We start from the raw sequence: 23,505 nt of genomic DNA, 5'->3' as shown, positions 1-23,505 counted from the left end.
GTGGTATTATCAAAAGAAGCAGCTGAAACCAACATATTTTGACTGCATACATGGAGTGTTACAGTAAACGAGAATACTTATACACAGCTGTAAAGTGGGAAACCAGGCCAAGCTGGTAACACCACAGCTGAATAGGTGAGAATGTGTGTGAAGCAGACAGCCTGTGCGTGTGCGTGTGTGTGTGTGTGGCTCTATAATCACCGTCTCCTCTCTGCAGCACAGACAGGTGATTAATAAACATTAAACAATCCCTCCTCTCTCAAACACACCGGAATCTGACGGGAAGAGCAGCATATGTTTGCCTGCAGGCACAGGGAGAGATGGAGAGCGGCCCCGCTGAGTGTCAGATAGAGGGAGAGAATAGGGGAGGGGGGTTTGACACAGGAGGGTAATGAGATAGGAGGAGAGAAGGAGAGAGGGGGACGTACGGCAGGTAGAGATGATGAGTGATGTTTGAGAGCAGGTGACACGTGTATGTGTGCGGTCCCTGGATAGCAGTGATTGTGTAGAATATCTCGTCCTGGTTAAATAAAGTGAAGGAGTTTGCAGCAGAGGTGAGGGGTGGTCGATAGGGGAGATGGAGAACAGATGGAGGGAACAGAGGTGTGTGCTTTGTATGGCGCTGGGGCTCGCGCGACTGTCAGGTGCAGTGCTCGGTTCAGGGATACAACGGTGACGCCGCCGCCGTCTCCGGTGACCCTGGATGATGTGTGTGTAACTGGATACAAACCACAAACAAATCTGCTATTTCTATTTTCCTGCTCTTCTTTTTTGAACCCAAAGAAAGTGTTTCATAAGCATGGGCGCATGTGTGGTCACAGATTTGGGTCACAAGGCAGGAGCTAAGCAAACGTTTAAAGCGAGGCTAAACCTGCGCGATTTGCTAGAACAGTTTGTAGATTAATTGCACATAAACGTATCGAAATCGAACAAAACCACTTTCACATTTGGTTAAAAAAAATCTTTTTATTTACAGGAAAATCAAGACCCCTTGCGCTGCTGAGCTAACTTAGCTGAAACGGAAGCTAAGTTAGCTCAGCAGCGCAAGATGCTAATGTTTAAGCTAGCGCTGTTTAAAATCAGACATTATGTTTAATCACCAAATTTACATCGTTAATTTCTTTCATACAACCGTGAAAGACATTCATAATTGTGTTTGGACAAAATAAGCCATATTTTGAAGTAAAACAATGTATTTCAGAACCTTTTGGACTAGTTAAGTAGCAACTACTGTTAGCATTTGACATCGTCATAGCTAGCATTGTCACCCAGATAAACAATTACTTTACTTTTACTTTACTGTATTAACTTGAGCATCAAAGTACATTATGAAAAAACGAGTGGAGTAATACTAGCGAGAAAATAGTGTGCTAATGTTTGGTGGTTGGTTTTATTGTTGGTTTGGTTTGATGATAGCTAATTGTTTATTTGATAAATTAATTTTATGCTGGGAGGTGGGCTATTACAGTATTAACAGCACGGAGGAAATGGGTACAGCCAAATCCTGATTTTTTTTATATATATATTATACTTTGTAACCCCCCACATTGCAATTCTACAATGCTAATATGTTATGTACATTTAGTTTTACAGATAGTTGGTTATCAACCGAAGTATCTGACAAATTAGAGTTCATATCTGATGGTGGCACCATGAAGAAAACGTTATCAGTGAATACTTAAGGGACACCAAATTTAGTACCAAATTTCACAGTAACTTATAAAGTAAAATTATATATTATAATCAGTATGGCAATCACTTATAGTATGTTGGTTATAGATAGAATAGTAAATGTTTATCCACTGAAGTTACTCAAAGTGTCTAATGTACTGACATCAACAAAGCATTTACTAGTTTTAGTGGCTTGCCAAACATCAGCTCAAAAAGGCCCTTTAGACACTTTTTCAAAAACCAAAATGAAATTGGCCATTTAAAAGAGGAATCCTGTGGGATTTTAAGGCTCTATTGAAGCTGTTGTTTCTTTTACTTTTACTCTGTCGAGTAATTTCTGTAACTGCCAGAAAAATAATTTACAGATCAGGACAAGTAAAAATAATTTGTAGGTATAATTAATCTACAAAGATCTATAAGAGTGTTGGTAAAACATAAAAACACAGCTGTTGAACTTCACAGATCGTTCTTAATTGTTTAATAATATATTACATTTATGCCGTAATACAATAATAATAACAACAGTAATAACATTAATAATAAACATACACAGAAAGTACAAAATGATTTGTGTTATTTTCTTAAGTTACCAACACGCAGCACTTCAAAATAAAAGAAAACAAATCTCCTGTAGCTGCCTTTGACTCCTCCTTTTCGCACCTCTCTAAAACTCAATTTCCCATGACCACCCCTTCAAAAGAACTACATATGGAAGCCGTGCTCGTCCAACCAGGTGGAGTTAAAAGACTCCAAAAAGTTCCAAAAGAGCAGGTTTGTTGTCTTAGATATGGCTTAGGACAATTTCCAGACGAGTTCAGTCCAAAAAGTGTGTGTGTGATGAAGCCAGTGGGTTTCTAAAACACTGATAAAGGTGACATGTTTACCAAAGTTTAAAAAATAAGGTTGAATAATGTCGAATAAATAAAACTATACAGCCATATGTAGGAACTCATCCTGGAGACGCCATCATGACACAAACCAGCTACTGAGAAGAGAGGTCCATGCGTCATGTTGAGTGAGGTGGTTTAGGACACACATTACAGAACAGATATCATCATAAACCCCGCCTCCTCAGTAAAAGGGGCCTCAAGGGTTTCTGGGAGGTAAAAGTTTTTATCCTGAGGGCAAAGGTTAAGAAACAGAGGGACACCAGTCAGTCTTTTCCCCTCTTTTCTCTCCCTTTCTGCCTCTCTTTCACTGACACAGCAGTTCGTCCTCCGTCTACTTTCGGTGCTTCATCTCCTTCTCGTGGTGGCTCTTCCCTCCGCCCTCTCCTTTGTCCAGCATTTTGATCGCCTCCATCAGGTAGCTCTGGAAGGCAGAGAGTGCGGCACAAATGGCGGGGGTGCCGAAGCCGTGGGTTAGCAGGCTGAAGTGGGTGAGGCTGCCTTGGACACCGGGCTCCAGGCAGGGAGTGGGTCGACTGCCGCCCAGAGGAGAGCGGTCCTGGGACATCAGGTCCATGAACTCCTTACAGATCTCCCTGAGAGGAAGAAGATACAGGATTAGATTGTTTTAAAACCACAACAAGGTGATGAACCGGGCATTTTGCTTTAAAAAAGATCACACTAAGAAAGATAAACTGTACAAAGATAGGGAAAGGACTCACTTTGTGGCGAGCAGCATGCTGCGTCGTGTTGGGAGCTGGTCTGGCTCGCTCTGCCTGCACAGATACTCAGCTGTGGCTCTCGCTGGAAACTCTGTCTCACACACGTAACCAAAGTCCCGCGCCAGATGGACAGCCTCACCTGCATGAGGAGGGGGAGGAGGAAGAGGAGGGAGTGGGTCTGTTACTAAACAAAATCTTGCACAATACAATAATGAATAGTCTGATGCATTCGCGAGGCTTCGGTTCAGATCCAAATCAAATAATCAGCCGTATAAACGCTTTTCAACGACACACAATCGACCTCTGTGAGCACTCAGGTCAGGCTGGGTCATGAGACAAACTCTGCAGCCGTTTTTCTCACTTTCACCACTCAAACAGTTCACTGCTCTTTGGCTTTGTGTGGCAGACACACACTGGCTTTTCAAACGACACCCCGTGCATGTGTGTGGCCCCGCACGCGTGCAGCCAGCCGTGCTTTGACTGTTTATTCATGTGTGCTCATGCAGAGATATTTCTATGTGAATATGTGTCTCTTTCTGTCAGCATGTAAGCAGGTCACTGTGTGTGCGTGTATGTGTGTGTATGTGTGAGGATGTATGTGTGTGCTTTCCCTACCCTCCACCAGAGATGTTAGCAGAGTGACGTTGGCGGCCTTGCGGCGCCCGGCGGGCAGGTTGAGGCCAATCTTCTCCAGACGCTCTCTCAGACAGCGGCCACCATTCTTTGACTTCGCCCTGAGGGAGGACACGGAGACAGAGAGAGAGCAGTTTTAGGAGATGCTCCTTCTGTGTGTGTGTGTGTGTGTGTGTGTGTGTGTGTGTGTGTGTGTGTGTGTGTGTGTGTGTGTGTGTGTGTGTATCCTGGCCCCGTGTCTGTTTGTCTTTATGAGATTTGTCATGGTGTGTGTGCGTGTGTGTGTGTACATGTAAGTGAATGTGAAGCTGAAATCTCTCTCCAGTATGCTCCCTGTCAACCCTGATAGGATCTTTTAGGTTTTGGAATGTCTTGGAGTTTTTGCTCAGCTTTTCTTGCCTGCTTTCATCCCTTTCTTTACTCTCAAATTCCTACATGTAGGGACATTTTAATAATTATTCATACAGAAACAATGAAAGCTGTTTATACAGTGGTACTAGTCATAAACGAAACAGTCTCGACTTTGGCAAAGCTGAGATGGTCTTCGTGTCTTTGTGGTGGCGCTAAAGACAGTAAACAGTAATCCTGTAATTTACTTTTTCTGGGCAATTGGGAGTTAACCAAATATGATGGTGCATTATAAAACAACTGTTCTGCAATTCATCAACAGTTACAGAATTACTTTGTTGTTTTCTCACGATATCTTACCAAATAATATGGTAATGTCTTGTACCGCATTGTATCGTGTAAGATAATACCTATCTCATAGTATTGTACACTAGAGTATTAAACTTCGCATCACATACTATCACTTTGAATTATATTGTATCGTTTAAAATCAAACTGTATGGTATGGTATTGTGTTATATTCCAATGTACCATGTCGTAACATAGTATTTTATGTCATGTTGTATCATTTCATACAGTTCTGTTTTTTTATTGTATCCAACCATATTGCTGGTCATCAAATGTTGAGATATGTTATTCTACAGTGTCTTATTGCATTATGTCACAATGTAATATATTGTATTGTGTATGATGTTCTATCGTTTTCTGTATCATATCGCATGCTATAGTATCACATCCCAATGCAGTATCTTCAATTGAACTGTGGCCCCGTTGTGACTGAAAACGCTGTAGTAAGTATGCCAGGCCTATAGTAGGCGCTATGACGTTCTTGTCCAGAAGTGGCTTTTGGGAGATCTCCACTGAAGTAGAGTTGGGCCGATCATCTGGTGTATTGGGGAATACAGAGTTCAAAAGTGGAGCAACGGATGTTTATTTTGTTGACAGACACTCAGCAGATTTATCAGATTGAGCAGCACGAGCACAACACGTTAGTCAGTGACGATCGTAACAACGGTACCGTTGGACTGTTGTATGCGCACGCGCGAAGCAGAGAATGATGTCATCGTTTCCACTGAGAACGCCGGCTAACTGTTGACACAGCAACGGTGTCGACAGCGTTTCAGAAAAATCCCACTCTGGAGGCCGTTTTCAAATTTTGGGGGTTTTAGGTCGGCTGAAACGCAACAAAACTTTTGCGTTTCACCCTAAAACCGTTGTCGTGTAAACGGCTCCTCTATTGTGTTGCATTATACTATATTGCTTCGTAGCATATCACATCATTATGTATTTTTTCTATTATATTGTGCTGTAGCATATCACACTGAAATCAAACTGAAATGTAATTTTGTTGCTCTGAAACATGTGCAATGACCAATAAAGCTTTATTGATTGATTGGTCATTGCACATGTTTCAGCGCAACAAAATTACATTTCAGTTTGATTTGTAGCGTATCGTAGCATATTGAAGAGTATCGTAGTGTATCGCAACTTATCTTAGTGTATCATGTACAATCATATTGCAGTGTGTATCAAATCGCACTGTATCGTATAACATCATAATCATCATCATACTGTGTTCTGTGTATTAGGCTGATTTGTATAGCATCATTGGACCATTTATAATCAAACAGTCATCTATTATACAGGAACACAACCATTTGTATGCAGTCATGCAGCATAATTTTATTTTATCACATTAATTCTATGAAATAAAGTAATCTATTATAGAAATAACAGCTGCTGCTTGATTGTTTAATTACATGTGACAGAAGTAAACAAGGTTTAAACTGCTGCTGTAGGGGATGAAATCGTCTGAACTTTTGGATGGTTTATCTTTAAACTTAAAGCATTGCATTTGATAAAGTCAGTTTGTGTTCAAATTGATTTCCTAAACACAGAAGTAATTTTTAACTGAAATTTAGAGTTGAAGTGAGAAAACTGAAGTTTCTCATAATGATCGACAGTGATGCATTATCACCAGAGGAATAACTGTTTCTCTCAGCTGACAAGGGCTCGTAATGTTTACAGCACTTCTTTTAATGATGTCCCTTTAAAGTATTTCAGCCTGGAAACCCAAATCATACAGTTGTTCTCTTGCCTCAGGGCTGCGCTTCATTAAAACACATTGCTCCTCTTGTGATTAAGTCCCATGACCCATTTTGGGTCCTCAGCAGAGGCCCCACAGTTAAGTCAAAGCCTATTGAAAGGCTTGGGGAAAATAGAGGGCATGTTCATAGCAAAGGATGTTTACACCAAAAGACCCCGTCATGTGGTTTAGAGCGTAATAAAAAGAAAAAAAATACAACTGCAGTTCTCACTTTCATATTCAATAGAAGAAATAATCTACACACTACTGTAGAAGGGGATGTAGGAGAGTGTATCTTGGTCATTTTACTATTGTTACATTATACAACTTATTCTAACATTTATTTTAACGCATGGCTGCTCTCCTCCTATGGTAGTTTGTTTGTTCCTGAGCTTGGACTACATTTCCCACAAACCATGGCTTTGTTTTCTTTCTCTTTCACAAAAATACAAAAGTCAGAAAAAGATGTTGTCAGTTGTAGAATCAAAAGTATGACTGATCCAACCTGTGTGAAAGGATTCAGGGAAGATCTTTCACGTCTTTCACTTTAAGTTTGTGAGACAAGACAATACTCAGTTTAAAGCTCCTGTGAGGAGTTTTAACGTGGTTATAAAAAAAACTGAAAGTCATCATGATTTTACTTTAAGACCTTTAAAAGAAGCAAAACCATCAACAACAAGGCTGACTGTTTCATTAATGCTAGCAACCACTTGGAGGGGGTAGGTGTCAGCCCAAATGAACATTAGGCCTGCGAAAAAGATCTACAGTGAAGATTCAAAGTGGGGGAAATGTTTAAGAAAGCAAGAGGAGATATTTTTGCACAAGAGGCATAGCTTTGTCAAAAGCAGGGCATGCAAAATCAGGGCGAACAAAACATTCTCAAGGGAGCTAGAACAGAATAGAATAGGAGAAAAGAATAAAACTTAGAAATGTAAAGGTAACTTTAATCTGTGGCGTTTTTGGCGCCCCCTGTTGACACAGCAGTAGCTTTAATCTCTGCTTATTTTGCCTTCTACATTTGTAAGTAAATGTCACCCTGTTTTCTTTCAAAAGTAAAAAGACACCCAAAAATATTGGTGTTGAAAATTTGGGGAAAATGCTGTTGTTTGCCGTCTACCCCTCAGCAGCGGTATATTGACATTTAAATTGCTGTATGTACAGGAATAAAGGAATAGTCAGTCTCGTTTTGGATGCCCTTGATTGCTTTTGTGGGTCATGAAGAGGTATCTTTATTAGTTTTAGCCAGTTTTGTAACTTTTATAAAAAATCATCACAGGAGCTTTAATCGTTCAAGCTTGTGAAGCTTTAAAGTCGATCCAAAAACTGCGTGTCCGACCAAACCTGTCATATTCGGTGATATATTTTAAAAAGACCTTATTTGGTGAAACATCTTTGTGTAAAACCAGATTTAAGATCAGTCAGACTGATTTAAAACTTTTGTGACGGCTGGCTTAGGATCTGTATTTGACTGTATCGTGTCTTCTTCTTACCTGCGGAGGACTCCACCCAAGAGGGAGGCATTGAGGCACTCAGGTGGGGAGAGGCGCCGCTGCACTTCCCCGACTGTCACCTTGTACTTGGAGGTGGAGCTGAGCAGCGAGAGGCGACCGGGTACAGAACAGAAGACCTCTGCAGGGTTTGACACAGCTCCCATCCCTAGACCCTCCTTACAGAGCGAGAGGGCTGACAGAGACGAGCCGTTCAGCTTGGAGGGGATTGGAACTGGGGGGTAAATCAAGGGAAGAAGAAATAGGAAAAGGGGTAAGAAATCAGCATTCAAACTTTCAGAACTACTGTTTTGTTTGGAAACTGCAACAAAAGCAGGATGCAGGAGGAAAAAAGAGAGCAAGGATAAATCAAACCCATCACTCTAAACATATGTCTTATTCAGTGACATTCAGTGTTTTGCAAATGAGTGTGTGACAGTGCTCCTCCTCCTGATTTATCTATTCAGTGTCATGTACTCCCCCGCGTCCACAGCTCTAAATCTGGAGCGCTGCTTGTTGATTCTGTTATTTAAACTGCAGGTGATCACGTTTTAGCTGTGCATTCTCAAATAGCTTCACTTCACACCTCGAGGAGCTTCAATTCACACTCACTTTTCTGCGCAGCGGTAAACTTTTCAGACTCTGATCAGTCCTGTGTTTCTCTGGAGTAAAGGAAGGAGCACACACTTGTTTTAAGGAATCTATCTGGAAATATATGTCGAGATGCAACTTGCTGAGGATGTATACTTTTTAAAAACAGAAGGAGATCCATTGCTATTTGGAAAAATATCTTAGAGTTGTGCATTTTAAATGTGATTTTTAAATTCCACTCTTCTGTATTTGCTGTGGGGTACAAACTGGAGACCACCAAAGTTAGAGAAATTAGACACACGTCAATAAATTTGATTGTTTCCACTAACTGTGGAAAATCTACAATTAAAAGGTGCAGTAAGAGATTTTTATATCATTACAAACCTTGGATTAAAAGTAATCCATCATGTATGATATATGAAGGGCCGCACTTGACATTCTTCATTCTCACATACATTTAAAGCATCTGTATATGAGAGGGAGAATATATTTAAGTGCTGCTCCTCATATGTATATGTTTAATTTGAATATCTCCTCCTTCTTTTCTCCTCTCCTCTCCTTTCATGTTTGATATTTCCACTGTATAGTTGGAAACTTAAAGGCCACCTCTCCTCTCACACCGAGGGCCATCTGTGCCGTCTTAAGGGTGTCCAACAGAATCCCCTGAACTACAAAAATCTCTCAAATCCTCTCATTCACAAGCAGCGAGTTGATCCGACAAGGCCACAGAAAAAAAGGGAGAGTCTTTCTCCTTTGTCGTCTCCCCGCCCCTCCTTCTCTTCCCCTCTTTCTCTTATCATCTCTCCTGCCTCCCTCTCTTTATCTCCTCCCCGTCCTCTACTCTCTGCCTCCTTCTCTTCTCCCTGGTGGATTTTGGTATTCATGAGGCCTTTAGGTTCGCTTTGCTATCTGCTGTAAGAGCTCGCCGGGGAGAGCCTCGCTGCGGTAATGGATCAATTCGGAGTGTTTGGCAAACAAGAGGAATGGCTGTCACTTCATCAAATGAGTGCTGGTGTGAACGGAGCTCATTCCTTCTGTTGTTTTAGGTGAATGATGTCCTTATTTCTGTGTAATCTTAATTCAGACAAGGGACGGCTCTACTTTTTCTAAACTTTCATTAATATGATCAAATAGATTATTTTTAGTCTATGAAGATTTAAGCCAATCAGGGGTTTTTTGAAAAATCCAAAATGTATTTCTCTTATTTTTTTCAATCATACAGAAAGAATTCAAATCTTTTAAATGAATTTGTAATCATTTTGAGGACCAACTTCTTAAGATCAGAGCAAAGGAGAGTTTCTAAAACACACAGCATCCCCTCTACATTCAGTATCACTCTTTTTTTTATAACAAATCATCAGATTATTGGGGGGAGATAGGCTTCATATTGTTATAAAAGAATGATTCCTTTCAAAATAAAAGCCTTCTTAAAGAAAAAAAAAATTAGGAAAACGGAAGATCATCTAAGTTTTTGCCAGTTTAGAGCACAAAAGGTGTCTTACAGCTTCTTTTTTCGCTACATGCTGAAACAGGCCACCTATTAGGATTTCGATTTTCTTTCTTTCTTTTATTTTTTTGGAAAAAGAGATGTTATCACACATGTATCTAACTCCAGAAGCAACAGATCCAACTTGAATCTCCTAATCGTGCCCCTGTGTCTCCCGCAGACTCTGAGTCGGTAATATTAGAGCGATCGTACTCTGCAAAAATTTCCCCCACAACTCCTCTTTTATCACGTTCTCCTCCCTTTTCTTCTCTGCCCCACTTCTCTCTCCTCTTCTTCACTGTAATCCCCCCCACTACCACCCCTACTCTCTCTCTCTCACACACACACACACACACACACACACACACACACACACACACACACACTCTCATATGACCATGAACAGTTCATTAAGAATGTGTGCCTTTGGGGTGAAGTCTGCAGCTGAGTATTAGAGGACTTCTTGACTTCAAATGAAATAGCAAAACAGAATTATTTATAGTGTGTGTGTGTGTGTGTGTGCGGGTGTGTGTGTGTGAGAGAGAGAGACAGTGAGAGAGAGTGGTGTTGGAGGCCCCTAAACACAAAACCCCCTTCAGCATGTATAGCACAATTATATAGGTGCACACTTAGACACAAATGCACACATACACACTCAATCTTTCCCCCTCTCTCTCTCTCTTACACACACACATACACACACACTTGTACCTGCACGCACACACACACACGCGCACACAGAGCTCTTCCACCTCTTACCTTTTTTAATGACAGAGTGGTCGAGGATGCCCAAGGCTGATCCTTCCTCCATTCCCTGTGTCAGACAGACAGACAGTCACTATCATTTATCCACTGGCCTCACACACACACACACACACACACCTCTACACACTGTTATATACACACACACTCACTCACACACACACAGATTTCTCTCAGGCCAAAGCAAGATGGAAGGTCCAGCGTTAGCTTTTCCCTCACAGCACAAAAACACTCTGTGTGTGGAGTGAAGAATAAAATCTGTTGCTTTTATTCGATTTAAAGGCAAAATGGGCTATAAATGATGGACGACAGGAAGGATAATGTTTTTATATTTCTACCATAAAATGACTAAATGTGTTGCTAAAGTTTGATTGAAATTACAATATCTTTTGGCAAAATAAAAAGCAGATTATGAAAAAAAATTGTGGTATTTTATTGTAAAAACCCCAATCAAACACAGTACAGAAACTATTTTGGAGTAATTGTCTTTTTCCTTTTTGTAAACATTTTTCTCAGTTTTTTAAAAATTGTTGGTAAAATTTTGGTGAATAAATGTTTTTTTTGGGGCTGTTTGTTTATAATAATTTTGCTTGTCCTATAAAAATACGTTTCCTAAAATCATTAAATAGCCTACTGTCACTTTAAGTTTTTACTAAATAGCCAAAAAGGAGGTTTGTTTCTTTTTTTTAAAACAAAAACTAATTTCTAAAACTTGTACATAAATATTTGGGATATATTTTTCACTGCAGTCATTTTTGGGAAAACAGAAACTCTAAATTTAGCGTTTGATTAAAAAATTCAAAAGTCAGCCACCGTAGCTTTCCCATTTATCGAATGAATTAAAGTTTTTACATTTTATTTGATCTTTTCTTCTCTGCGGATGAAACAGTCCCTCAGTCTGATCCTCGGATGTCTCTTTGTGCTGAGAGTAAACGAGCCTTCAAACGCGGAGGATATAATCCATTAATCAAATAAAGGTCCTCGTCATGTGGGAGCGTTTAGCAGCAGCACGCTCGCGCTGACTCCTCGCCTCGCGCGCCTCTCAAACGTTTCTTTCTATTAATGGCCGTAAACATCAATTGGTCTCGGTGTTTCTATTTTCTTTTTACTCTTTTTCTTTCTTTACTGCAGGAGGCAACAAACAGCGTCTGCAGCTGCACCTGCTGCAGGAGGGAGGCTGACTGCTCAATAAAGCTCAACAACTATTCTTCTCACACAATGATATGAAAAAGTGCAGAGGGCACGAGGACTGCAGCGCGAGCACTAACACTTTGTCCCCGCGCGAGACAACACAGCACGAGTGACAGGAGAAGAAACAGACCGACTAATGGCACAATTTAAAAAATATATTTTTAGGGAAACCAAATCTTTATGTCATCATCTTTTTTTGTTTCAAAAAATAATTTCACGTAATTTAGCTTAAAAATCAAAAACTCAAAAATTTAAACAAACGATAATGAAATCCTATTTTATTTACAAAGGATCGCGTAATCAAAAGAGCGCTAAAAATGTCAATGTGTTTATTAACGAATACTTAAAAAATATGAAAGAGTTTCCACTTTTTTTTCTTGTACAAGTTCATACTTCAGGCTTAACATTTAAATTTCACATCAGCATTATAATTTTTTAGACAGTGTATAAAAAGGCCTGTCCATTTCAGTCTCATGGAAAAAAAAAAACAAAGTTTTTTGAGCACGTTTTTGGAACAATTAAAAAATTAAATCAGGGCTTAATGAGTACAGGTGATTAATAAAATGTGGTAAATTTTAATTAAAGGTGTTTATTTAAAAATCTCTTAAAATTAATGAGATTGATCACTAATTTTGGGAAATGAAGACACGGATGGTAAATTGCCTTCAGGCCTTCTCACCAACATCCTCGCGTTTTACAAATAATCCTGTACTATTATTTTTCGCCTTTTTACATTTTATCATTGTAATTGATTAGAACTTGAGTGTGTAAAATAAGAAAACTGGGGATCTAATGCTTGTTTGGAGTGACTTTTACGCACCGTCTTACCAGTGCAATGCGCAAAAACTGTTGAAAAGAATCAGTCACCTGGAGATCCTCCAGGCCGTGGTGTCCCAGGTGCATCCCGAGGGGACCATCCCCAAGCGCGGCTGCACCTTCCCCGAGACCGTGCAGCAGCCGAGGGACAGCTGGGTACTCCCGTCGGGGGTCGAGGCTCAGAGCCCGGTGCGACTGTGACAGAAGCCCCCCTTCCTCGGAGCGCGACCTCTGTGAGTGCCATGCCGCCTGCTGATGCTGATGGATGGAGTTGATGGAGGGGTAGGGGTCTGACAGGTGGGAATAGGCTGAGTCCTGGCTCTGGGAGTATGGCAGGGAGGACTGGGGGTAAGGGGGAGGGAAGTACGGAGGCTGGAAGTCAGAGGCCGGAGTGTGGCAGAGCGGGGGAGCTGAGGAGTAGGCGGCCTGGTTCAGGGAGGAGAGCTGGGAGAGGCGCCCACTCGGCGAAGAGCCGCTTAGTCCGTCTGCGCGGTCCTGAGGAAAATTATAAAGTTTTTAATGTCATAGTTTTATAAAGAATAAGAAAGTAAAATTGAATAAAATTTCAGATAGATTCCTGACGTTTTCACGCCAAGGAAATATGTTTACTCAAAATGACGCGTAAAATCACAGGACTGCAGTCAACCACAGACAAAGGTCACAAAAATGCTCACTTGAAATGTACAAAACGGTTTTAATGGATCACAAAGCAGACTTTTTTAAAGAATAAATGTATTCCCGTTTTTATTTGGTAGATTGAAATAGCAGCTCGGTTTGAAGTGATGCGCACTGGCACAAGACGCCTTTGGCATCGCTGCTGAACAGTGTCAGAAAGGTCACGGCCACCAACAAGCCGCACAAAAGAAGGGACAGGTATAACACAACAACACAACAACAACACGCTGCTGCAGGAGGATGAGGGGGAGGAGAAACACCTGTAAATTATCTGTCAGGGAGTCCTCAAAAGCGCAACTGGAAATTCAAGTAGAAGAAGAAAAGGTTCATTGAAGCTGATGAGGCACAGAAAATCTGATCTGGACTTTACAAGGTTTCAACCCTCGTATCAGAGAGATCCCATGTAGTCCACTAGCCTACATTTCTGCTCTCACATCCTGATCGAAATGGATTTCTCCAAAGCTGGGTCACCCGGATCAATTCCGTTGTGTTGGAACAATGTCCATTATGTGCCATGCCACAGAGGCCAAAAGCGCACACACGTATCTGTCATACATCAACCTCACTCTGTGGAGTTTGGAGTTTTTTCCCCATCAGTTCACAACAATAAAGTTTAAATCTAAAGCTGTAAAGACAAATTATAATCTTATGTGCCCATGTCACAGTGTTTGCACAGAGTGGACTCTTCACTGTCAGCCGGTCTGACGCGCTTTGACACTGCACAGACGAGCGCATCTCCGCGGACAGATGCACCGTGCCGCAGCTCTAAACTATGAGTCAGAGCGGCTCATTTGGAAATCTGGACACTTAAATTCTTATGGAGCAAGAAGAGTCAACAATATTTATTCAGAAATATGTTGATTTGTAATCCCAAAAAAACACAAATCTGCAAGCTAAAAATTTTAGTATAGGAAATGCAACAAATTGATTGAATCCAGTGGAACTGCTTCCTTAAAATGAGCTGATTCCGAAAAATGAAAGCAAATTTTGCGCGTTTTTTTAAGATTAGTCCACAATAACTGTGCCAGTGTCTCTGTCCAGCACGGGTTTAAAACTTGTAAACAAATATCAACAATCCAAAAAAGAAGAAAAAAACACGAGTCTTTGTCGAACTCACCATTGCCGAATAGGTGTGGATTAACATCTGGACCTCTCTGGATTCCCCCAAATTTTACAACTCAACCGCTCGTGCAGGCTTCAGACGACTGACAGATGTCACCAAATTCTCCGAGATGTAATCCAGACTTGTTTTACCGCTCCATGAAACTCAAATGTGTTTTTTAATTTCCCTTTATCTGTGTCTGACGGAGCTCTTTACGCACAGATGAAACGCTGCTGTCAGAAACACACACGCGCGCACAACATACACAGAGTCCTCCAGTCTCTCCATGAGCGCACTACTTATAGGTTTTGCGCGCGCCCGGCAGAATGGGGAGGGGAGGGGTCGACAGGGTCCACTTCTCTTAAAGAGATATATTCATTGAGTTACAGACAGTTAACTCAGACACTCGGTTTTCTTTGACATTTATTGCTGGTTTCGTTTGGAGAATGGCAATCGTTGGCTTTTACGCACAGACTGACGCTGAGAAATAACTTTATTTTTTAATCATGTTTAGGAAAAGCATTTAAAAGATCACGTTTAACGAATTTGTTTTAGTTTACACATTAACTTTACGCAAGGATTTCTAGAAACTATTAGAGATAAATGATTCAAACTTCAGTCGTCGTTTTTTTTACATTCCACCCACTGGAATCGTTCACGCGTAAAACAATCAAGAAGTCAATGAAACCGCACCAAGCAGGTCCCCCATGAGCAGACCTTTACGCAAAAGTGCTGGACCCCCATAACATAGCTGAAAAGAAACTTAAAAAAGGAAAAACCCTCTGATGTTTTCTATACCTGCAATCCGTCAGTCTTGGTCCGGGATTTCCAGAGCATGGTGGTGCAGGCTGGTGCAGGCTGGTGCTGATGGAGGCTCTCACTCTGGGTGTCAGGCTGCAGCCGAGGGAGTTAATGTGACGTGCTGGATGGAGAGGAGACGGGCTGAAGGTACAGAGAGGAGTGAGTTAGTTTGAGATACGATGCAGGAGTTTGTACGGAGGGGATGTGTGGAGGGGGGTGGAGGGTGAAGGGAAAGAGGGCGGGAGGTGACAGGAGTCAGGGATGGGATGGCTACAAACTTTTCACGGCTGGTGCATGAACTGATGTAGAAAAAAATTCCCTAATAAAAAAAGAAAAGAGTAACACTGGAAAAGATAAAGCAAAAGTTATACCTTGATGAAATGTAGCCTCCTTCGAGATCAACGAAGAAAATGACTCTCATCTTCAAATATTTGCACAATGTTAACCTCATTTTACATGTCACCGTTACAAGTCTCATTTTTCCACCACTTCTGGTTGCTCTTTAAGGAAAAAAAAAACATTTGTAACTGAAAACAGGCGCTCTGGTATTTTTCCCGTCACTTGAAAAATAGAAAAAAAAATCGTCCTTTTTCCTGGTTTGGAGGCAGGAAATAAAATGAAAAGCCAACGTGTCAAAGTTTTCATTCAGATTATTTACCCACTTATTAGTAAAATTTGTTCACTTAAGAACTTCAGGACACATTACAGCCAATCAAGTGTCAGTGCGCCATCTTGTGGTAGAAACAGGACTCTTTAAACAGAGGCTCACATCTCCGAGGCCTGCCTCTGAATCCATTTAAACACAGGTTCGAAGTTCTGACAGAGAGTGGTGATGTGAGGAGGGGCTTTGTGAGGCTGTGTTCAGATTTTGAGGATTTAAGTGACTCCTTTTGAGACAAACAGAAGCAGCTTTTCAGAACATTTGTGGTAATGCAAGTTGCTCATTTTCCTAAATACAAAACCACAAAGAAAGTCCAAGAAAATTAACAATTGTTCAATCCTATCCTTAACTGTAATCAAGCCAGTTTGCAGCCTCCTGTTTGGAGGGTAAGACACCATTAGTTGTAGAAACTCACTGCTGGTATGATCCAAGACCAAAAACTTCAAAAAGTATCACACGTGTTTGAATTTATCACAACATTAAAGCAGCAAAAAAAAAGGGGAAAAAAAAAATAAGAGTCACCTCAGACAGCCAGGACTTCAAATTTATAACCACCTTACGACAGAGAACCCAGCGTGACAGGACTGATCTCGTGGTTTTGGTCCAACATTAGGAAAAAAGTACAGTAAGTGACAAAAAAATAAGCATTGGTCAAAGCCACAAAAAAAGCAAGATAGAAAACAAGACAGATGACAAGTAATACAAAATTGAACAGATTCTTATTGATTTTCTAATAAAATATCTCTTTATTAAAGGTGTTATGAATTTACAATAAACATGTTTTGGGGGCAGCTTTCCTCTCTTCAGAATAAAGTATCAGGGCCACACCGAGAAAGAAACTGAGGTTCAAATAATTAGAAGATGTGAGAAAATAAGGTCATAATTGATCAAACATAAAGTCGTTTGAAGCTGCGAGCCACCTTCTTTAGAGTGACCATGTACTTTAGATTTCACCAAAATCTAAATCTTAAAAATACTGTGTTGGTAATTGAATCCATACAAAAAACCAGCAGCATAATGTTTTGAGAATTTTGCAATACGATATGTTTGTATTCAAAAGTTATGACCTTATCGTCTCATGACTTTAAACTTGTAAAAAATATTCTTCTTATCTTAGAGTCAGATTTTAGTGGCCTTTAATACTTTGTCATTCTTCAGAGCTCAGATCATCTGATTTATATCAGATTAGACTGGAAAGTAAATTTACAATTTTCTTTTCTGTGTGTGTGTGGGCTTTGATTTTCATCAACAGAAGCTTTGGACCACACGTTCCACATCATTCATGACGATCTACTTTTCCTTTATTAACACAGAGAGTTCAATTCCTGGTTTCACTTTGCTCTGCCAGACTTCTTCAGGCTCCTCATAGAGCTCAAAGCTCCTTTATCGTTCCTCTTCATCATGTCTGAAATCTCCCCTTTACAGGTGGGACATGTGTCTGCCAGGGCGCACAGAGCCTCCTCTAGCGCCCCCTGTGTGTGCTGGTCAGGCAGAGCGCTGCACTGACTCAGCATGGCGAGTGTGTGTTTGAGCCAACCTTCCTCTCTGACCAGTGCGGTGATCCAGGGCTGAGCGCGAACGCAGCCTCCCAGAGCCTGCAGGCTCAGCCTCCAGAGCTCCTCCACTTCGTCCCAGCTCTCCTCCCAGCTCGGGCTCACCTTCACAGGACCGGGGCTGGAGCTGGAGTCCAGAGCGCTGCGGAGGAACCGGAGAGCTGAGGAGAAGAAGCGCCTGTGGCCAGCTTCAGCTGAACATGGGAATAAAATATAAGTTGTTAAAAAATCATTTGACAGTCAACAAATCAGCTGACTTCTGCAGGCTTTAGGAGGGTTACAATAAAGTTAATAAAGTATACTTTTTAGAGTATTATAACTGTTCACAAACTTAGTTTGTCAAGTATGGAGGGCAGCATTTCTGTCCTGCTGAAAACTCACATGATGTGCCTCCTTCAGGCCTTTTAGAAAGCAGATACAGAGAGAACTAGAAAGTGTGACTAAAGGCCCATTTATGCTCAACGTTACGCATGGATACGGATACGGACAGAGCCTTCTGTCCGTGCTCTGCGTTCATTTCGTCTGTATTTCTGGATGTTTCTATGAAGCTTACTGATACGTAACTTTCGCAAAGTGTTCAACTGCCTCACCGATCACTGCCTGCTACAACGCTGCCTCCGTTTTCGTCTCTGTATGCAGGCAGAACATTATTAATAGTCTTCCACAGTCTTGTTTTTGAGTTTTGTTGTCATAAACTTTTGACTCTGGGCTGACCCCACCCCTGGTGGATGTATTGGTTAACTGCAATGCCAACGCAAAGGACGGACGGAAGAATGTGGGCAGTGACGATAACATCGTTTGAAACAGACTGATACAGTTTCGTGTGTAAAGGGAAGATAAATGGGCCTTAATACATTAGAAATGGTTTTTGCCAGCACTGGACTTGGAAGTGAAAAAATATGAAGGTATTTGTGTGACAAACCGAAACAAACATGAGCATATTCACCTGAGGAGGCTGGCTTGAGTCTGCCAATCATAAGACCCAATGTGCAGTAATTCGCTGCAAGAACAAGAAGGCGGGGTTTGTGCACCAAAACAGGAAGTGCTTCACTTAGAAGAGCCTCCAGGGTTTTGAAACACGGGTCCTTCCTGAACACAGAACAAATAATTTTACATCTCCAGTTTCTGAGCACATGTCTGATAATAAAATGCAGATTTCACTTTTCAAACCCAGATACCTGACTCTCTCCGGCTCTGTGACGGTGAAGTTAAGGAGGGCAGAGCAGGCGGTCTCCATGCTGGGATCCCGGGTGCTCACAACCCCACTTTTCCCCTTAAGGGACGTCCAGCTCTGCATCAGGAAGTCCACCAGCAGAGCCGGGGTGTCCAACGTGAGCAGCACCTTCCTGGGACCATCTTCTGCTGACAGGTGGCACAGAGCAGGGAGGAGATACCTGAGGAGGAGGAGGAGGAGGAGGAGGAGGAGGAGGATGAATCCACTACAGAACATCATGTTACATTCTGCTGTTCTCTTTCTTGTTTCTTCTTTTTACCTCAAAGCCTCTTTCCCCGTCCACACCTCGCGCTCCTCTCTAACGGACATCTCCGCCATCCAATCAGAGAGGCCCTGCTCTGCGCTCTCGCCCTGCAGGTGGCTCCGGGAGTAGTTGATCAGAAACGGCAGAAGAGCGGTCACTTCCTCCTTGAGACAGGAAGTCTCCTCAGCCAGCCACGAGCACAGAGAGCGGAATGTGGCGAATACGAAAGGTTCGCCATAACGACTCGGATCCACCTACGAACAGAGAATAGAAGAGGAAGACGACGTGTTTAAGATGAAAAATTAATGTTTTGCCACAAAACAAAAAAATTGAGAGGATAATTTTCTCATAAATATTAATGAACAAAACTTTTTCCTTCTTATGTTTTGTGACATTATAAAGAGGTGCTGTTGTCACATATCCCAGCTCCATTGGATGTTGAATGTTGCTACCATCTTTAAATCTTCCTACTCTGCCTAAACATTAAATTCATAAACTCTCCCTCTGGCAATGCATCTATTATTCTTTTTTTCCAGCGTGGAATAAACAAGATGTAAAGACGAGTAACGTGTGCTCCAATAGAGGAGAATACGATCTAATGAGGAGAAGTCTGTCTTGTTTGTCAGTGGAGCTACAAACTTACTGTTGTTTTAACGATGACTCAATTTGTGGATTATTTTTTGGAATTAATTAATTAATTTTCTGGAAATTAAAAGTGGGATTACAATCATAATACCATTGTTTTCTTAAATCAATAGAGCGAGAACATTAATCTTAGACTTACTCACACACAAATCTACATTTTTCAAAGTGTAGCTTTGTTAGAAGTTGTGTTGTGTGAAAGACTTTTGAAAGGAAGTCGTTATTTTTCCCAAAACTGGATGACTTTGTTTGGTTCTTGTTGTGAGCTTGTTATTTTTTTCAATGTAGCATAATGCTTTCTAATTTAAAGGCTACACTTTATTTTGAAAGGATTTCTTGGTTGCAAAATCAGTGATCACACATCTAAAGACAGAATCAAAATGCTTTTCCTGTCTCATCTCACCTGCTGCAGGTGGTACATTAATGCAGAGAAGGCCTCCTCCAGCACCCCGAGGACCTGCCTGCTCTGCTGCAGAGTGAGAAAGGTGGGGGTGGAGGAGGTTGGAGGAGTAGGTGCAGGGGTCTGTGACACTCCCATGCAGCAGGCCTGCTCGATGGCAGCCTCCATGATCCGGTAACAGCCTGAGTGGAAACAAAATACTGGATGAAATAAAAAATGAGAGGGTACATCACATCAGTCTGACATGGTCACAGGAACATTTCTCCGTACCTGTGAGTGTGTGCTGCAGCTCAGGGCTCAGGTCATTACCAGGCGGTTCCTCCAAACCCATCCTGACCTCCACACAGGCCCGGTTCACCAGTAAGCAGCAGAACTTTGGAGGTCCCACCAGCTCCCACCCATATAAATCCAGCAGACAGGCGCTGAGGATGAGTATTGGCCCGATTTGTCTTGGTGTCAACTTCGCCTGCATCATTGGCCTTAAAACCCCCCATAGCTGAGCCACGACTCCTTTCACCTCCTCGTTTTCTACAGCCACCCCTACTGGGGGCAGAAACTGCACCAACTGGGCACACATGTCCAGCCTGGTCTGGTCTCTGGATTGGCAGAAGTCTTTGGAGAGCTGGACCAGCAGAGAGAGAAGCTCTGCAGGGTGTTTACTCCAGGCTTTGTCTTTGGTTTTGCCTGAGAGAAGGCAGCCTAACAAGGCCAGCCCTCTGTCACGGCTGAGAGTCTGGTTTTGCTGCACTGCTTGGCAAAGAGCAGGAATGCCTCCTCTGCTCAGGAGCTGGTCTGAACCTCTGGGTAAGGCACACACAGCTGTGAGGACCTGGTAGCAGTCAGCAGCCATAGCTTTATCCAGACTGGAGGAGGAACTTTCTTCTTTGGCTTCTCTGCCTCCATCACAGCTCTGCTTACTGTTATCCTGGGCTGATTGATCCACATCACCGGAAGTCCTGTCCTCCATCTTTTGATCCTTACTTGGATCCTCTGCTTCCTGTTTCTGCTGGTTCATGGGTCCATTTGCTAAAATGCTCAACAGAAGAGGAACAGTGGTGAGGAGCTGAGGATGGGAGGCCATGTCTGGGTCTGTACTCAGAGCAGCCAACAGAGCTGTGCCCAGTGAGAGGAGTTCATGAGGGGGTAAGCTGGAGTTGTCGCCTCCTCTTAATGCAGTCACCAGAAGGCGAGCCGGAAGATTCAGACCAACTGCCTCAAAGATGCGCCTCAAGGTGGGTTGATTGAGCTGGTTAGCAGGGCATAGGCGAGTTATCTACAGAGAGGGAAGAGAAAATAGAAGTTCGGCACAAGGTTCAACATATATGACTGTTTACTCATGCTGGTGCCTGTTAATCTGGAACACAAAACTACAATAAAATAAAATTTAAAGAGGTTGTTCAGTGTTTTTCATATTCAAAAGGACAAAAAATAAAATTAAAATGTTGTATGCCAATACCAAACCAGAATCCTGGTTTGAGACAAGAGACTGCTTTGAACAGCTCGTTTAAAAAGTCACATAAGAAATAAGCGAAACGAACATGAAATTTGAGCATGACAAACCCAAAACTCCCCGAACAGAAACATCCTGTTCTTTTCTTTGATGCCAGGATTTTTTTATAGCACTTTCCAACCCAGTTAAGATTTATGGAGACCCGCAAGAAACACTTAAGGTGCCTGTGAGACATGTTCCAAAAAACAGCACTAGTCACAAAGGAGCAAAGTCTAGAAATTTAGATGTTTCCTACCATCATTTGTGTAAATCATTAATAATAATTGTGGAATAATAATAACTGACATGTGAGCAGCCTCTCTACATTTACATTGGCTTTTAATACCAGTTAAGCGAGACATCCAACTTTTTTATTTTGCTGTAATCATTCTGGCTTTTTCCTCTGCTATTTATTGTATTTTTTTAACCTATCTGCTTTTTTGAGTTCATTTTATTGACTATTTATTTTTAGTGATTGTGTTGTCATTGATCTTATCTTTAAGCTTGTACAGCACTTTGATCAATTGCGGTTGTTTTAAAATGTGCTGTATAAATAATTTCCCTTGAGGCAACCCTTGGTCTCAAAAAGGTTGGTGACCCCTGGTCCAAATCATGTTGATATTTCAGTCTTTGTTATTTGAAATAAAGAAACACAATTTCGTAGCATGACAACAGTGATTGGCTACCAGAGTGGCTAAAGAGAAAAGATGTGCTCCAGGAAAAAGAAGATTTTTCAGATACAACAGGCAGAGATAAATTAGACCTCTATAAACCTGCAAAGCTACTAGAAAGTTATCAAAAGAACAGGAAAGCTGAAAATCAGAATTGTACCACCTCTCTAATAATAGCTGGAATTCTACATTAACCTATAGGTTAATAAGGTATGAAACTTTTGTTAAAGTTAAGTTGTGATTATGTGTACCACTATACAAATATCACTTATTGATTGGAAAAGAATTAATAGCAAGAGTCCTTGGGGAAATGCTATTTGGATCAAAACAATGGGAAAAATATTCATTTTACAGTGATCTGAAATAAATGAAAGCTTTGTAAAACACGTCCAAGTTTTACGGTAAACTGTTTCTACTCTAGCATTGAAAACACTGGGCACCAGTGGAGATGGTGTGTAATGTGTACAGTGTTTTACGACACTTACCAGAAGTAGAGCAGCCAACGTGTGACTGTCGTTTTTAGCATGCTTGAGAGCATGAAGACATCTCTCCAACACCTCTGACTGGGAGTCGGTTAGACCACCTCCTGCATCCTTCTCTGAACCTCCTCCTCCTTCTCCTCCTCCCTGCTCCTCTTTATCAGAAAGCTGGTTGCTCTCAACTGATTCGCCGTTAACCTCAGCGTTGTTAGCCATTATGACCTGTGAAAAGTATTTAAAGAGCAAAACAAGCAAAATTGGGGAGAAATACGTTATAAACAAGTCGTTAGCCTTAAGCTGTTAAATGCAGAATAACCAATGTTTCTGTTTTATCTATTTTAGAACATGTTGCCAAGGCTGCTACGTATGAAATTCAAAGTAACGTTTAGAAAACAACTTACGTTTGTTGACAGCCCTCTCACGCGCTCAACAGCTCGTGAGCACTATCCGGAAGTAAATCTTCAATCCGGCGCTGAAAATAACCAATGAAAACTGTCCGACAATACCAAGGAGCCAATCACACAGCGGATACTTGGAAGGCGGAGAGGCCATTTTGGTCCCGCTTGTAACGTCAAGCAAACGGCATCGCGTTATTTTTGTGCCCAAAAATATATCCTAAAGTTTCATTTTGATTGTATTAAATTAATGATACGAATAAAAAAAATTAAAGACGGTTAATTGGTTTAATTGAGCTTTATCCGTTCGTTTTTGTTTTTTGCTCGGTAGGTGGCGCTTGGCGGAAGTAGTCAGATTAACTTTCAGCGATTTCAGTTTAGTTTAAGCTCCTGTAAATGTAAACCTTGGGTTAAAAAACGTATCTCTTTCGACGTGAAATGTTAATTGATAAACATTAGTGAGAATTTATTCACCGAAA

At 41.5% G+C, this 23,505-nt stretch overlaps 2 protein-coding genes across 4 annotated transcripts; both read right to left on the bottom strand.

The window, feature by feature from the left end:
• Nucleotides 1-2,149: 2,149 nt before the first annotated feature.
• Nucleotides 2,150-15,474, bottom strand: tfap2e (transcription factor AP-2 epsilon). Of its 2 annotated transcripts, none has more exons than XM_074686862.1 (7): nucleotides 15,256-15,474; nucleotides 12,732-13,175; nucleotides 10,671-10,725; nucleotides 7,838-8,069; nucleotides 3,896-4,014; nucleotides 3,281-3,419; nucleotides 2,150-3,154 (listed from the first exon to the last, which is right to left on the bottom strand). In XM_074686862.1, exons 1-7 carry the CDS (start codon nucleotides 15,292-15,294, stop codon nucleotides 2,893-2,895), a joined length of 1,290 nt encoding a protein of 429 aa, XP_074542963.1. In that variant the 5' UTR covers nucleotides 15,295-15,474; the 3' UTR covers nucleotides 2,150-2,892. The 2 variants fall into 2 exon arrangements, with proteins under 2 accessions (XP_074542963.1, XP_074542964.1); XM_074686863.1 differs by lacking the exon at nucleotides 15,256-15,474 and adding an exon at nucleotides 14,473-14,730 and having other exon boundaries at nucleotides 2,152-3,154.
• A 1,170-nt stretch (nucleotides 15,475-16,644) lies between these two features.
• On the bottom strand, nucleotides 16,645-23,116 carry ncdn (neurochondrin). 2 transcript variants are annotated; one of them, XM_074687711.1, is made up of 8 exons: nucleotides 23,033-23,116; nucleotides 22,638-22,853; nucleotides 20,263-21,265; nucleotides 19,996-20,174; nucleotides 18,966-19,204; nucleotides 18,651-18,866; nucleotides 18,419-18,561; nucleotides 16,645-17,672 (listed from the first exon to the last, which is right to left on the bottom strand). In XM_074687711.1, exons 2-8 carry the CDS (start codon nucleotides 22,845-22,847, stop codon nucleotides 17,251-17,253), a joined length of 2,412 nt encoding a protein of 803 aa, XP_074543812.1. In that variant the 5' UTR covers nucleotides 22,848-22,853; nucleotides 23,033-23,116; the 3' UTR covers nucleotides 16,645-17,250. The 2 variants fall into 2 exon arrangements, with proteins under 2 accessions (XP_074543812.1, XP_074543813.1); XM_074687712.1 differs by having other exon boundaries at nucleotides 16,645-17,666.
• Between the last annotated feature and the right edge of the window lie 389 nt (nucleotides 23,117-23,505).

Source organism: Halichoeres trimaculatus, unplaced genomic scaffold (genome assembly GCF_033239565.1).
Source record: "Halichoeres trimaculatus isolate MK-OKI-2021-1 unplaced genomic scaffold, fHalTri1.1 fHalTri1_scaffold_14, whole genome shotgun sequence".
NCBI classification, from domain to species: domain Eukaryota; kingdom Metazoa; phylum Chordata; class Actinopteri; order Labriformes; family Labridae; genus Halichoeres; species Halichoeres trimaculatus.
The sequence above is the reverse complement of the archived record's forward strand: the minus strand, read 5'-3'. Positions and strand labels throughout refer to the sequence as shown.

Bases quoted from the DNA above. Each gene is read 5' to 3' on its own strand.
- ncdn (XM_074687711.1), bottom strand. From the start codon at position 22,847: ATGGCTAACAACGCTGAGGTTAACGGCGAATCAGTTGAGAGCAACCAG. The intron at 21,266-22,637 runs GTAAGTGTCGTA...CCCTCTCTGTAG, and splicing joins CGTTGGCTGCTCTACTTCTG to ATAACTCGCCTATGCCCTGC. The intron at 18,562-18,650 runs GTATCTGGGTTT...TTCTGTGTTCAG, and splicing joins ACAGAGCCGGAGAGAGTCAG to GAAGGACCCGTGTTTCAAAA.
- tfap2e (XM_074686862.1), bottom strand. From the start codon at position 15,294: ATGCTCTGGAAATCCCGGACCAAGACTGACGGATTGCAG. The intron at 3,420-3,895 runs GTAGGGAAAGCA...CTCCTCATGCAG, and splicing joins GCTAACATCTCTGGTGGAGG to GTGAGGCTGTCCATCTGGCG. The intron at 3,155-3,280 runs GTGAGTCCTTTC...TCTTCCTCTCAG, and splicing joins AGCATGCTGCTCGCCACAAA to GGAGATCTGTAAGGAGTTCA.